Source organism: Barbus barbus (genome assembly GCF_936440315.1).
Source record: "Barbus barbus genome assembly, chromosome: 32".
Classification (NCBI taxonomy): domain Eukaryota; kingdom Metazoa; phylum Chordata; class Actinopteri; order Cypriniformes; family Cyprinidae; genus Barbus; species Barbus barbus.
Window position 1 is genome coordinate 26,486,668 of NC_136760.1, and position 15,659 is coordinate 26,502,326.

Genomic DNA, 15,659 nt, shown 5'->3' on the forward strand with positions numbered 1-15,659 from the left:
ACTGAAAATTACAATAAATTTTAAAATGGCGGAGAAATATAAAACTATCCATTTAAGGTTGATTGAATAAACAGAAACAATATATTTTAAGTTCAGCACTCGTTTGCTCACTGTATTTGCTCACTGACTGTCTGATGTGTGGAATATTCTGTACAGCATCATGGGTAATGTAGTTTTTCACCAGGGATTCGACAATTAAACATGATTATTTAAAGTAAACTAGTTGAAATAATGTGACCTGAAGGCTTCAACAAAAGCATATATCATTGATTAACCACTTTGGCACTCACAGTAGGTCTGTCTTTAATAAGTTATTATTAAAAATCAATTTCCCTATGGAGAAAATGAACTGCATTTTTACTTCCGGAACCCGACTGTTGCACTCCATTACAACTACAGGCATAGTCATGGAAACAACAGTGAACGTTCACCTTTCTGTGACAGGAAGTCATGCGATACAGTCATCATAAAGCTGCGCTCACACAAGATTATGATGAACACTGATCTGCAATATAGAAGAGAAAAAAAATGTTTGGCCAATACAGGATCTAAATGTCTCTGTAAATGAGCTGTTGGTGCAATATAAAATAGCAAGCTGTTACAGGAAAGTACATTCTATTTTATTTTGAATGTATTTTTACAGAATCCCTAGAGTGTGACATCACATCCTGTCTGTGACCGCACTCGCTACACCTGCACTGAACACTCAAACAAAGTTCTTGTTGTGAAAATGACGAGGAACAGAGCAAATAAGATAACCAGGAGCGTGTGTGGCACAGGTCTGAGAGAGTAATGAGAGCAGCTCAGTTTGTCTTCAGCATTCAGAAAGAATTTTCGAAATTTATTCACAGGTGAAGAAAAACACGTTCAAGAGATACTTCAAAAAATAAATAGAAATGATAGATTGCATAAAGAAAATGAAGTGAATAATTAAAATGAAATGGCTGTCAGAACCTATTTTTACAACATTATTATTTTTTTATAACAATTAAACAGATTTTACCCAGAATTCTCATTACCTTAATACATTAATATTTAACAAATGATTCTAAATACACACACACACACACACACATACATTTACATATATATACACATTTACATATATATACACACACGTGTGTGCTTATATTTTTTTTATTCGACAAATTCAATTATTAATAGTTATGAATATTATTTTATTAATATACTATTAATATTACAAAGAATATTCAGTAACTTAATCATATTATTATTAATTATTTAATATATATTATTATTATTATTATATATATATATATATATATATATATATATATATATATATATATATATATATATATATATATATATATATATATATATATATATATATATATATATATATATATATATATATATATATAAAAAATTATTAAAAAATAAGTTATTACTACTTATTATATATATACACTTTTTAAATATTGTTCAACCATTAACTACTAAATAATGATAAAAGATTTACCGTAATGAGTATTGCAGGGGGAAATATGCTTAATTGTAAATTAAATGTCAGTACAAAAATTCTTGAACTTAGGCTAAATAAAAGTTTTCATTTTTTACCTTGATTTTAGAGAGAATACTACATATCTCTGTCATTAAAATTTACTCATATGGCCAAATACAGAGAGAGATGAAGAAAAAAAAAGGATAAAAATGAGAATCCCACACAACCTCGTGTCATTTTTACGTCAAGCACTGCTAACATCTCTCAGCTTTAGCTGATACACCAACAGTCTATAGGGAGAAAACGCCTCGTTCTTCTCACGTACCGCCGTCTGCATGATTTACAGTACCACTGCGCCTGGAAACGCCAAACACATCTCAGATACACTAATGAGTTGTTTGGTCTGGTTCTGCATGCACGACGTGGATTAAATGAACACTACCGGCTAGTGAAATGCAATGCACAGAACAGTGTGTACAGAACCAGAGTGGAAACCATACTGAAAATCACATCCCTTTTTAGATGAAAGAGCATTTAAGTGATCAAATTATCTAGCAAAACAGGGTTAAAATCATCTCCAATGATACTGATCTCAGCCCACAGAATGACATCACAAGAGCAAAGCATTCTGGGAATGTGACAGCAGAGGCCAAAAACAGCATGTCATCTGCAGATATGTGCCAAAGTCTTTTAAAAAGGGCAAAACACTCCACTTGACTGACAAAAAAACCCACAGCATTCCACTGAATTCACTCTCCATTTTGGCAACTTCAGAAACACAATTCAATTCTCCTCTTATTCCACAACAGTTGTGATTCTCAATAGCTCTACTGTAGCCTATGATTAGATGTTTTCTGTTCCTTAAAAAAAGTGCAATTGATTTATTATGTGCAATATTGTGTATTTTATACAGTTTTTAAAACTATTTACGATACAAAATAAAACTGGAAAAAATACAAAGAGTGGCTCTGAGTCTGTCTGATGCTTCAGCGCACTCCCTTCTGAATGTATAATGCATTGTAAAGCTTTTTTTATCAACAGGCTTGTAAAAAAATGAAATGAATAAAATTACACAAATAGATGAGTAAAAAAATACTTATATATAGCATTTTATTTAAAGCAAATATAGTATTTGGAGTAGAAACAACTGATTAATTAATATTACATATGATATAAAACTGTCCATTTATCCACTTTAAGGGAAGAAAGAAACTATTTAATTCATAAATCACTGCAACGAGGTAAATAAATCAGAGGTTGCTGACATAAACCAAGCTCAATTGGCCTGAGGGGAAGAAAACACTCCAAAACTTCATGGCAACAGTGAATTTTCAATGGTGGTCTCACATCAGGATTGTGTAATGTTGTTGTATTTCACTGGAAGTTTGGTTTTTGAACCAGGGACCCTACTGTTGCATTGCAGATGCTAATTGCTGGAATGTAATTATGTGAGAAAAGCAGCTTTAGATTCTAAAGAAAGTGAGCTCTGTTCGCCGTCAGGTTCGCCATTCTTCCACCCAGATTACACTGGATAATAATAAACCCACTGCAGCAATCCATAAGTATAACAATACAGACCCCATGACTACGATTCACTCCAGATGGCAACAGTAAATTCATGGGATTAATTCTGTGGAAATACTTAATATTAGTACAAAGCCTGATGTGAGGATCAAGATAACAGTGATGAGAAAACAGTTTCAGAAAAACACCCGAGGCAAAAAAAATAAAGAAAGAAAAATAAGTAAAGAGAAATGGAATGAAAAATGCCCATGTGGACATAGAATTTATTAGATAAAAAAATGGATAAAATTCAAAAAAAAAAAGGACCAGGTGATTTTACAGTTAACTAAAGTTAAATCAATTATTTTATTTACTACACTTTGAATAGGAAAAAGAAGCCAATATGGATATTGATGCAATTGTGCATCCTCAATTTAAAATCAGATAAAATCAAATCCATTTTGGAGCAAATAAATAAATAAATAAATAAATAAATAAATAAATAAATAAATAAATAAATAAATAAATAAATAAATAAATAAATAAATAAATAAATAAATAAATAAATAAATAAATAAATAAATAAATAAATAAATAAATAAATAAATAAATAAATAAATAAATAAATAAATAAATAAATAAATAAATAAATAAATAAATAAATAAATAAATAAATAAATAAATAAATAAATAAATAAATAAATAAATAAATAAATAAATAAATAAATAAATAAATAAATAAATAAATAAATAAATATACACACACACACACGTTGGTTTTTGTGGTTTATGGGGACTCTCCATAGGCGTAATGGTTTTTATACTGAACAAACTGTGTGTGCTATTGCCCTACACCAACCCTACACCTAAACTTAGCCCTCACAGGAGACTTTGTGCATTTTTAGATTTTCAAAAAAACACCATTTAGTATGTTTTTTAAGCCTTTTGAATTACGGGGACATAGGCAGTGTCCTCATAAACCACCTTCATATTGTAATACCTCTGTCATACCCATGTCATTATACAAATTTGTGTCCTCATAAACCACATAAACATGCACACACACACACAGACACACATATATTTAAAAAAACAGCCCTACTACACATTAAAGCAGTTAAAAAGCTGCTTTAAACCACCTGTTGTTTTTTTTGTTTTTTTTTCCCAATGAGATAATGTTCCTTTTCGAAGGGATACTCAATGTATTTCTCTCCCTCACTTTCTTTCCCAGCAGCAAAGCAAAGGAGACTGAGAGTTATTAAAATTCTCCAGGTCACAATGAAGGAGTGTGTGTGTGTTTCCCTGTTTATTAATCAGGGAATTCCCATGCATGCTTGCAGCGGCAACCGTTCGGTATTTCCCATGCGAGAGAGTTTGGAAAAACTCATCTGAAAAGCACTTCAAGGTGGACAGTCAGCAAAAACCTACAAATAGAAATAAATCAATCCGAAGAGCCTCTCTATCATCACAAAATGTATATTTAATGCAGAGAGAATGTGGTGAGCATGTAAATCTAGGAGGGTTTTGCTGCATTGATGCTGGAGACCGCACCTGCCGTCAGTCCTGCAATGTCAATCAAACAGAGCAGCCAATCAAAAGCCTGCTTCCTTCGCCTGATCCCTCCTACTGCAGAGGAATAAGAGGAGCTAAAATACTCAAGCACAGATCCTGACAATGAGAGGAAAACCCTCCTGAATGTTATAGATGAGATTTATAAAGCTCTTGAGTTCAAGACAAGCAGAGAAAAGACTAAAACACTAACATAGGATTATAAAAACTGGAGTGATCTTCCAGATCTTGTCATCTGATCATGCAATACTATATATGCCAAATATGATGCTATAGAGGTTGTTCTATAGAGTGGTTTTTAGCATCTTGATATGCACATAAACTGTTCTAGATGGTTAAACGTGGCATTACTAAGTGGTTGCTAATGTATATTAGTTGAAAAATATCAAAATAGCTCCCTTAGGTCTCAAAGATATTCTGTAATTGGGTTCCTCCTTTATCCACGGGACCTTTAGACTCTTCTTTCACTGTCAAAGAGAAAATAAAAGCCTCTCCTCAACTACTGCATGATGAGACATGTCTTTCACAGTCGATAATCAAGAGACATCTGTAGGATTCAGACTTTTTGAAGTTTAAGAATCATTTTTAACTGAACTTGCTTTACTGTAGGTGCACATCTGCATGCAGGACGTGTGTGTGTGTGTGTGTGTGTGTGTTGCTGATCAGTCTCATTTAAAATTCTACACTCACATCCAGCAAAACCACAGAGAAAAGTTAATGCATAAATCTGAATCCAAGCAACAGAGCCCTGACGAACAAGGTCAGTGTGAGAGAGCCGCCCACAGAGAGCAAACACACACACACACACACACACTAAATGTACTATCAATCTACACAATCCAACCGAATCTGCAGAACATGCATTCTTAAACATGCTAATACATAAAAGACATAGCTTCAATCACAAAGATATAATAATTCTGAGAGCTTCAAATATTGACATACAGCATTAAATAATGATGTCTGCATAATTAAAAAGCAGGGGCTGGGATTTAGCTTTTATTGAGTCTTTGGTGATGCTGAAAAATGGCATAAATTGAAGGGCTTTTTTCATGATTTGTCAAGCAACATTTATATTTGTCAAGTTATTTATAGCCAAATAGATCCAAAATGTAAAATTTAAACCATTTAATCAAGAATTAGTTAGGGCTGTGCAAATAATCGAATGCGATGATCGTGTGCATCTAGGCAATAAAGCCGGTTCTGTGATTAGTAGTTAATCTCGTAATCAAATACACAATTAATACACAGAGCTGTAGTTCGCTGACAAGCTACGCAATATCGTGTTTAAAATCGAATGAGATTCATCTGCAGTTTTGAACGTGATATTGCGTAGCTTGTCAGCGAACTACAGCTCTGTGTATTAAGTGTGTATTTGATTAGGAGATTAACTACTAATCACAGAACCAGCTTTGGAGACTAAATGCATATGACCATCGCATTCGATTATTTGCGATGTCATTTTCATGCATCAATTTAACAAATGCATACTAAATTTAACAAATACGTACTTAAAAAAAATAATCTTTCATGCAATCAATAGAGGAGCTAGCAATGCCAAGATTATGGGTTTGATTCCCAGGGAATGCATAAACTGAAAAAGCCATTTGTGGCCAATTAGTTTAAAATGATTAATTAATTTAATCAAAAAAATGAAAACCCTTATTAAAAATAATCATGTTTTTAGCACTGCTTTTCAGCAAATTAACACAAGAATATTATTTATATTTATATATTTATTTATATTATATATATTTATCATTGTAATGCATCAATATAATTAATATAGTAAATACAAACTTAAAAAAAAGTTCTAGTAGCTCAAACAGTAGAGCATGGCACTAGCAGTCATGGGTCTGATTCCCAGGGAATGCATGAACTGCCGTCATTTTTGCTTGATCACAAGCATATTTATTAATATCTTTCCATGCATTAATATAACAAATGCACAGTAAATATACTGTAACAAATACTAAAAAAGCTCAAATAGTATAAAGCAGGGTGCTAGCAACACCAAAGTCACGGGTTCAATTCCCAGAAAATTCATGAATTGAAAATGCAAGTCGATTTGGATAAAAGCATCTCCCAAAATGCATAAATGTGAAAGTAATAAACATTCACCTACATACAAATTACAAAAATCATGTACAGACTTGTGTAAACATTTACTGATGATGCAAAAGAATCAAAGATTTGATTCAATGAAACTGAATCGATTCACAGTGACATTAAGGGGCCGTTTACACGACAATGTTTTCAGCCAAAAACGGGAAACTGTATGCATTTTGCCTGTTCGTTTACATGACAATGGCATTTTTGGGACTGAAAACGCATATTTTTGAAAACAGGTTTCAAAGTGAAAACGCCGCTGTTGTTGTTTCCGTGTAAACACCCAATAGGGGAATCTTTGAAAACGGTGACGTCATGCGCATGCGTAGTACGCGTACATTGTAGACATGTGCAGTACATGTCGATTTTAAAGGCAACCCCGAATAAACATACACAACAATGGTCGGAGTACATGGCACTGTTGTTGCTGCTCAAGAGTTTACTAACGCTTCTTCAGCAAAGTGTGGATTTACTTCACCAATATTACAACCAACAGCGGAGACGCATCATTTACATATAATCGTCACTTCCCTACAGGTATGGTTTACTTCCACAGAAGAAGGTGGTACTGTTTACTAACAAGGTGACAGCGCCAACATGCGCCTTGCATACGTAATACAGCGTTTTTGGACGTTCTCGCGGATGTGTGTAAACGCAAATCGTTTTGAAAACGTTGTTGTGCATACGTGAAATTTAAAAAAATGCAAGGGAAAGACTTTTCCGTTTTTGACTACATCGTTTTCGTGTAAACGTACCCTAAAATATCTCTCTCACTCACAAGTCAGAATGAAACTAGTTTAATTGCATTCGAATATTCAGTTTTCATAAATGTTGGATATTTCAATCATTGGATATTGTGCTCGGCTTGGCACACGACTGCACCGCATAAGACAGAGGGATTTACTGCAAAGGTCAGCAAAGAGTACATGTACCCTGAGAGCGATGAATGGGCATATTATATGACTCCACCATTAGGACCTGAGCATCTGGAGTTTAGAGACCTTTTAACATAAGCTCAGAAGAAAGAAGAGGCATAAATCAGAGGTTAGTTCTATAGTAACACCACAGTACAGAGCGTCCGCAAACCTACTTACTGAACTCTAGAGGAGAGAGAATGATGGTGGGGTAATAACAGACAAAGGCAGGAAAGTACTTCAGCAGCACATCTGTGATAAAGCGTCAATCTCTAGAGACATTCACACCATAAACGTGCTGGTGAAACGTGCTCCAGCAATCTGATGACTTAAGGACTGTAACAGTGGAAAAGTGCACTGATGTTACATTCATGTGCATACATTTGAGGTTAGAACATATTGATGTCTGAAGCAGCTGATGCAAAATGCACCATGCCAATTACTAGTGAACTATATTCACACACACATACACACATATAGTATCATCCAACATTGGATATTTTTCAGCTGATCCTGGGTTATTTCGAATAAAAATACAATTTATTTTAAATTCAAATAATGGTCAAAATAAAACACACACACACCGCACACAATATATTGTATATGCGTATATATATATCATTTCAATATTCCCAATTTATTTCCAACTTTCATGGTCTGTCTTTGGTGCTTTTGCATCTTTTTCAACACTTGAAAGCTCTATTCTTCAATAACTATAACTGCATAAAGGGTTTGGAGTGAAATGAAGACATTTTTGGTGCACTATTCCTTTAAGCACACAAACACAGGCGCACAGAGGGCGAGGAAGAGAGATGTTTAGCATGCATATGGAGAGATGTGGCAGTAAAAGTCAAGGACGGCCACTATCAGCATCTCTGCACTGGTGGCAGCCTGAAGCTCTCTGACTAAACTATCGCCTAACACCTGATCTCAGATCAACTCGGACAGGATGAAGATGAACAACAGCAAACGAAAGCAATGTGTGTAATGACAGTTGTAGTAAATGCAGTGCCAAAAGATGCAGCACATTCCCACCATCTGCTCAAAATCAAATCAACACTAACAAACCAACAGTGATCAAAACACTGAGAAATATTTACACCACACACAAATTTACTGGCTTGGGGGCAGGGCTAGGAGTTTCCCGGCCAATGAGGGAGAGTGTGTTAGGGAGACCTGTTTGAAAACAGACATTATTCACAGAAACGGCACACTTTAATGTGTTAAAGTATGCCTCAATGTGTTATTTTCTGTCCAGACAACAAAAACTACAAGGATTTGAGTTGTATATTTTTGCTGCCTGTCTGAACAAAGCCCGGCTGTGAGCGTGTGTGTGTGTGTGTTTGTGGCGCCATCTGAGGATTGCAGACAGCAGCCCGATCGCACTGCTGTTGTAGAACACACTGTTACTAACCACAGACACAGGAAACCCAAAAACACAGCACATCCCAGAGGAACAGCCCTGTGACTGAGAGAAACGCTTACTATGAGCTGAGAGTCTCGGCCCATGGAGATCACTGTCCTGTTTACCGTCCTCAGCAGCTTCTCCATGATGATCTGGATGTGCCACTGCGTCGGGCCCTAAAACCACAAATAAATCATTTATCCACACAAGACAACATTTTCAGAGCAAACAGCAGTTTCAAGAAGTTATTCACCATTAATATGGAATTGCAAAATAATATATGATTTAAATCAAGGTGCACGAATAATAATCTTAACCTCACTGATATAAGCCCAAGTAACGAGCGACTGAAATCAGTAGTTAAAATACATTGTGTCTATTTAAGAAAATGCCAGTGGAAAATGTCAATAAAAAAAAAAACTAATTTATCTTGGATTATCTAGGATAGAAATAATGCCTCATCCACATTGTCAGGGATAAAAATATATATTCTTAATAATTAGGGCTGCCAATTTAGGCCACACTAATGTGGTGCATGACCATGTGTTTAGAAATTAAATAACTTTTAAATGCATTTTGTATATTCAATGGCTTCCTCATTTGACACAGTCTAAAATTAAAGAAATGTATTAAATGTATTTAATTTATTAAAATTAGTACATTTTCTCATTAGGGGAAAAATATATATTTTTAATAAATACATAATTACTGCTGTCAGTTAATGCAGGACATGACCATGTGTTAATAAAATAAACAATATTGTAAATTTTAATGCATTTTTAAATGCATTCATTCAATCATTTTCTCATTTGACAATAAACTCTTTCAATTATCTTAATTTTCAGTAGATTTTCTCACCAAATAATGATACATGTGATTATTCAGGATTAATTTGATTTATTAAAATAGCATGTCAATTTATTAATACTTTAATAAATGAATGAATACAAATGAATAAATGAATGAATGAATGAATGAATGAATGAGAGAATCAATCAATCAACAATCACACAAACAATGAATGAACGAAAGAAACTTTATGGGCGGTATGAAATATTTATGGGCAGTAAATCGTGTTTTCTATTCGATATTGATTAATGCTGATCATAAAATATACAAATTATATTTGAAATATCTTTTGAATATTGGTGTTATTGTGTTGAAGTGAGTCAGTGCTGCTGGGAATCAGTGTGATCACGGTCTAACGCTGCTGGAGTCATGTTTACTAGGCAAGGACAGATATACTGAATTAGTTAAGCACAGTAAAGAGATTTCTTCAAATTTCACTGGTGTAAAAGCAAACTGCATCAGATCCATCACTGCGAGCTGTCTCTCTCTCTCTGTGTGTGTGTGTGTGTGTTTGTTAGAGGGGATCCTGACACACTCACAGCAGATCGTCAATTATTAAGCAAGCTTTTTCAAGGTCCCCCTCAAAGGATGCTGCTGATCTCCAACCAGAGATGAGAGTAAGAGAAAGAGAGCTCTGTGCTCGACTGTGACGGGTGTATTACGCAACACACACGCACACACTCAATTATCACGCATACACACACAGACACACAAATAACAGTTTAAAGGATGCTTCACTCACAACACCAGGAAGTGAGGAAATCAGCGACATCCATTCATCCGTGTGTAATGCAGCATTATTTTAGTGTCTTCTAGACACTAATATAGTTATTAATATTTTTAATTACTTTTTATTTTTCTAATTGAATTTAAATTCATATTTCCAATTACATTTTAGTAAAATTATTGTTTTTATTAAATTATTCATTTTAGTACATTTCATTTTTTTCTATTTTCTATTTTCTATTAGATTAGATTAGATTTTCTATTAATTTTAGTTGAAGTCTTCACTTTGTTGTGGTTTTGTCATTTTCAGTTACATTCTTTAATGTCTATACAGTTTATATCAATTTTTATTTCAGTTTTAGTTATTTTAGTACATTTCATTTTTATATCCTCTGCTTTCATTTTATTTAATTATTTTTTTAAGTCTATATAGTTTTTTCTTTCAGTTTTTGTTTCAGTTATTTTAGTACATCAAGATAAACTAAATGAAATGAGAAATGCTGGCTTGGAAACTAGCTGAAATAAAATATATTTAGGTTTTTAATAAATGCATTAATGCTTTTTTTTTTTTTTTTACATTTCGTTACGTTAACCATAATAACCCTGGTGTACAGATGGGAACAAAGAACCAAAGTACAGGCAAGAGAGTTTAATGTACCGTTTACTGTGCAGTATTTCATTACTCTATTATTCAAAACTACTCAATATACTACATGCATCTGCCTAAAACACTATGCAAATGAGGTTGTTTAAAAATGCACTAAAAGTAGTGCTAAAGACATTTCATTTAACACAGATGAGATGGTATGGAAGTTTTCTATTGATCATGATGGCAGTAATTGATCAAATAACAGAGAAGAGAGCAGCGAGTCTGGATATCTGCCCAGTTAAAACACAGTTGAGTGCCGTAGAAGCCAATTAACAGTCAGAACACTAGCCAAAAATTAATTAACCATAATTAAATTAACTCACATCTCTGAGCGGGTCACATACAAGTCACAAAAGTTGAAGGATGTGACATAGGATAAACACAGATTTGCCTTTCAGTGAATACTTTTTGGGGTGAGCTACTGCTTTAAGAAGCAGAGAGCTGTGTGTGTGTGTGTGTGTGTTTCTCACCACGTCCTTCCTGTAAAGCACCTCCAGGATGTTGCTGAGCAGTTGGCAGCAGGAGTCCAGCTCCTCATGATTCTCCAGGTGGAGTTTGAGCTGCTCCGTCATCAAAGGCAACAGGATCTCTCTACAGTCTACACACACAGACACACACACACAGACACACACAGCAGGTGAAATAATCTCTTTACACCCTGAAGTGAGCAAACCCACAGATATGAAATATAAAATATATCAGCCTACTAGCAAACCTGTTTTTTAAAGCAATAAATAATTAACTACAGACCACATTGAAAACATGAAAATCTAAATTTTTCAAAGCCACAAAATGTAGTTTTAGATTTAAAAAAAAAAAATAAGCAAATAAATGACATTACATAAAATAAGTAATATTTAGTCTTCTGCACTACAGCTTACCATCATTCATCATGATAATGTATATAATAACAGATTTGTAAATGAGGAATCAAAAAATTAGATTTTGATTAAAAATTCTAAATAAACAAATAGACACTGAAAAATTTTAAATCTAAATATTTTTAAAACCACAAAATCAAGTTAGAGAATAATATACATATTTGTAATAAAAATGAAAATAATAGAGTTGAAAACACTGCATTTAAAAAAATAGAATTTATCAAAAATTCTCAAATTAAAAATAACAAATAAATGAAGACAAAACCAAGTTGTAAAAAAACCAGATAAGTCGTATAACACTAAACAAGTAGTATTTAAGATTCTTCACTACTTGTAGAAGACTAACCAAATGTAAATAAATGAGTGTTAATAATTATGATCATTTCTAATACATAAATAGTTAAAAGAACTCAATTTAAAAGGTATAACACTAAAAATAAATATTTAAGTGTCTTTTTGTAGGTGACTAACCAAATGTGAGTAAATAAGTGTCATTGATTCAAAAAACTGTAAAAGAAATATAAATAAAAATACATGTGAACATGCTGAAATTAAAAGAACTGACTATTTTTATGAAAAATATAAACAAACAAAAGTGTTTGTACTGCAAATTGTCAAGGTAATCACTTGGGAACACGATTTCAAAATGGCCCAATATTTTCTGATGAAAAGGCCTCAGCTAAACATCTCTATCTTTGCAGAAGACAGCAAGCTCTCTATCTCTCTCTCTCACACACACACACACACACACACTTGAAAGTGACAACTGCTCCATAACTACAGAGGAAGAAATCAAATAAATGCCATACAATCAATAAAACAGGAAGTGGGCGTAGCACATAATCTGTCAATCAGCGTAGGAGGCGGGGCTTTGCAAGTGTGTGTGAGAGCTGAATCAATGTAAATCTTCAAATCTTTTTCTTCAATGAGGAGTCATTACTGGAGCGAACACACAGGAACTCCCGCTGGCCTTCCTGAAAGCTCATTTTTCATGCTGTTCAGACCAGTTTAAACTCTCACAAATAAATCCACACTATAATTTTATGACCGCATGCACAATACGCTTATGCATTAAATAACTGACCTGCCCGTGAACTCTGAGACGGCACTTTACCAGGCAGAATTAAAATCAGGGTCGCAGCAGAATAAATCACAGCTTCTGACATTAGCAGCGAGCCGGCTTTCCTCAAATGAGGCCTGACTTCTGCTTTCCTTCATTTTACTCAAGAAACACCAACTTTGCACAAGTTACTCCAGGACAGAATTCTGACGAAGTCTAACACAGCTACAAGCAACGCCAACAAACACAGCCATTTATTTCAATGGATTTCTTGTACCGGTAATCTAGATGGCTTTTAATGCATCGACTAGTAAAGCAAAGTGCTGGCAATCTCAAGGTCATGAGCCAAATGAAAACATTTTAAAGAAAAAGCTTAACAAAAAGTCTAGACTCATCCGCAGATGCATCTGATGCACAGTGCAAATAAAAATGGAAAGAGCCGTTTCAAAATAGGCTTCAATCTGATTGAATGCCTTTAAAGCAGTTTTCAGGAGTTGGTTCACAAGCATTTTAAAGCCTGCGGAGCAAAAAAATTAAAATTTAAAAAGTACCAAGCTGAAACCATGCACATTTCAGAGAAACAACTAATTGTTGAATTTTAAGTGTCTACATTTATGGTTTTCCTGTTTTTTATGCAGAGATATGTTAATAATTCATGCATATTATATGACTTGCTAGAATATTTCATTCTGATCATGGTAATCTGTGGTCAAATGTTTCCCACATTCTCTCTTTTCTTGCATTATAAAAGAATTTAAACAGAAACTTCAACTGCTTATTATTATTTTATGTGGAAATATGTGGTAATAAACTGCATCATTTTTTTCAGTGAGTTATCACTGTTGAATTGTGGCATGATGGAGTTTACATTTAATGGTCTCTAAACATCACAAAATATAAAAATAAATAAATAAATAAGAAAGAAAACAAACAAAAAGATAAAAAAGATAAATAAATGCATAAACATTTAAATATAAATAAATGTGTAAATGAAAAATGTAATGCAAACGAATAAACAAATGCATAAAAATAATAAACAAAAATAAATAAATGCATAAATAATTGCATAACTCAATGATTTAATCAATTATTAGTACAAAAGGCATGATCACTGTGAAGGAACTAAATGCAAAGATCAGTCTGCAGGTTTATTTGAACTCAGGGGGGTCCAGTGATAGATGTTTTTCATAAGAGCAGATTTTCCTTTGTTACGGTCATAAAATGCAAAAGAAGAATTGCAGCTGTTTTCACACTCCTGTTCAGTCGGACAGAAAAGATCAATTAGTATAAAAAGTGTTTTTAAAGCAATGCATTTACAGCCTTTTAGATGAACGTTTATGGTACTCACAGTCGTATTACACAGCTAAAAACATTCATCTAGAGTCTGTGAGTTTAGAGAGGGTAAACAGGTTACAGGAGACACGGAGAGGCTGACCCAAACCTCAGTGAGCAGCTTTACTCAGACTGAAACTTCGCCTACAGAACCACTGGCTCCTGTAATTAAAGATTCAGCAGACAAATCACTTCTTTACAGTAAGTTAAAGCAGCATTCGATAAAGACGGCCATTTACAAGCACAGTCATCCTTGCTTACTTTCAGTTGTGTGCCTGACTTTTGAGGATATTGCAGTTGTTGAAAATGCATATGGAGATGCATCAAATTCTGAAAATATTCTGTATCATAAGAAAGCCGGATTAAGGGCTCTAATGTTTGGAACGGCTTTCACACAAGCGCAACGGAGCCTTAAAATACCATCTAGGTAGGCAGCACACTAGGTTTCGGAACAGATTAAGGCTAGAGAGAGAGAGAGACCAAAGAAGAGAGAGAAAAGCATTGAATCTTCATCTTCAGGGGACCAAATTAAATTGGTAAAGCCAGGGAAAAAGTTTAAATACATGATTCATCAGGGTTATTACTTACTGTAACAAAAAAAATTTAAAATATTATATATAAATAAAAAGAATGAAAAATAATAAAATAACGCATGCATAAAAGTTCAAATAAATAAATGCATATAAAAATGCATGAACAAATGCATCCATATATAAACAAATAAATAAAGGCTTTATGCTCTAAGTCAAAAGGCCCAGTCTTTGTGAATTGGAGGATGATGAAGCCAATCATCAGTCTATGTTTACTGGAGTGAAATGCACATAATCACAGGCTTTATGTGGTCCATGATTTCACATTGACGTTTGGCACCAATTTAAAGTCTACATTTTATATTTTCTGAAGAAAAATGTGAGTGGTGCTTGACCTTTGTTCAGATCGGAAACCACAAGAATGAGTGTTAGTAATAGTCATGCTCGTCTTGAAAAACAACCATTAAAACTGCATATTAATATGCTGTCAAACAGAATTCAGAAATTAACTTCAAAATAACGCTCATTAGACAAACAAAATGCGAAATCCTCTGGAAACACGTCATTTGCGCGAGTAAACAGTCATGTGAAGTTTACATTAGCTAAACCTATTTAGAATAAATGGAAGTTGACAAATATGTGCTGAAGTGCAATGAACCACACACAC

General features: G+C 33.7%; 1 protein-coding gene across 2 annotated transcripts in view; it reads right to left on the reverse strand.

The window, feature by feature from the left end:
* The window catches only part of LOC306852401 (dedicator of cytokinesis protein 1-like), a 231,446-nt gene that overhangs the window by 131,483 nt on the left and 84,304 nt on the right, over window positions 1–15,659 (reverse strand). For both annotated transcript variants that reach the window (XM_079389174.1, XM_079389173.1), the window contains exons 26-27: window positions 11,660–11,787; window positions 9,046–9,141 (exon numbers count right to left, since the gene is read on the reverse strand). In XM_079389174.1, the coding sequence (XP_079245300.1) occupies window positions 9,046–9,141; window positions 11,660–11,787 (224 nt within the window). The remainder of the gene's footprint in view (window positions 1–9,045; window positions 9,142–11,659; window positions 11,788–15,659) is intronic.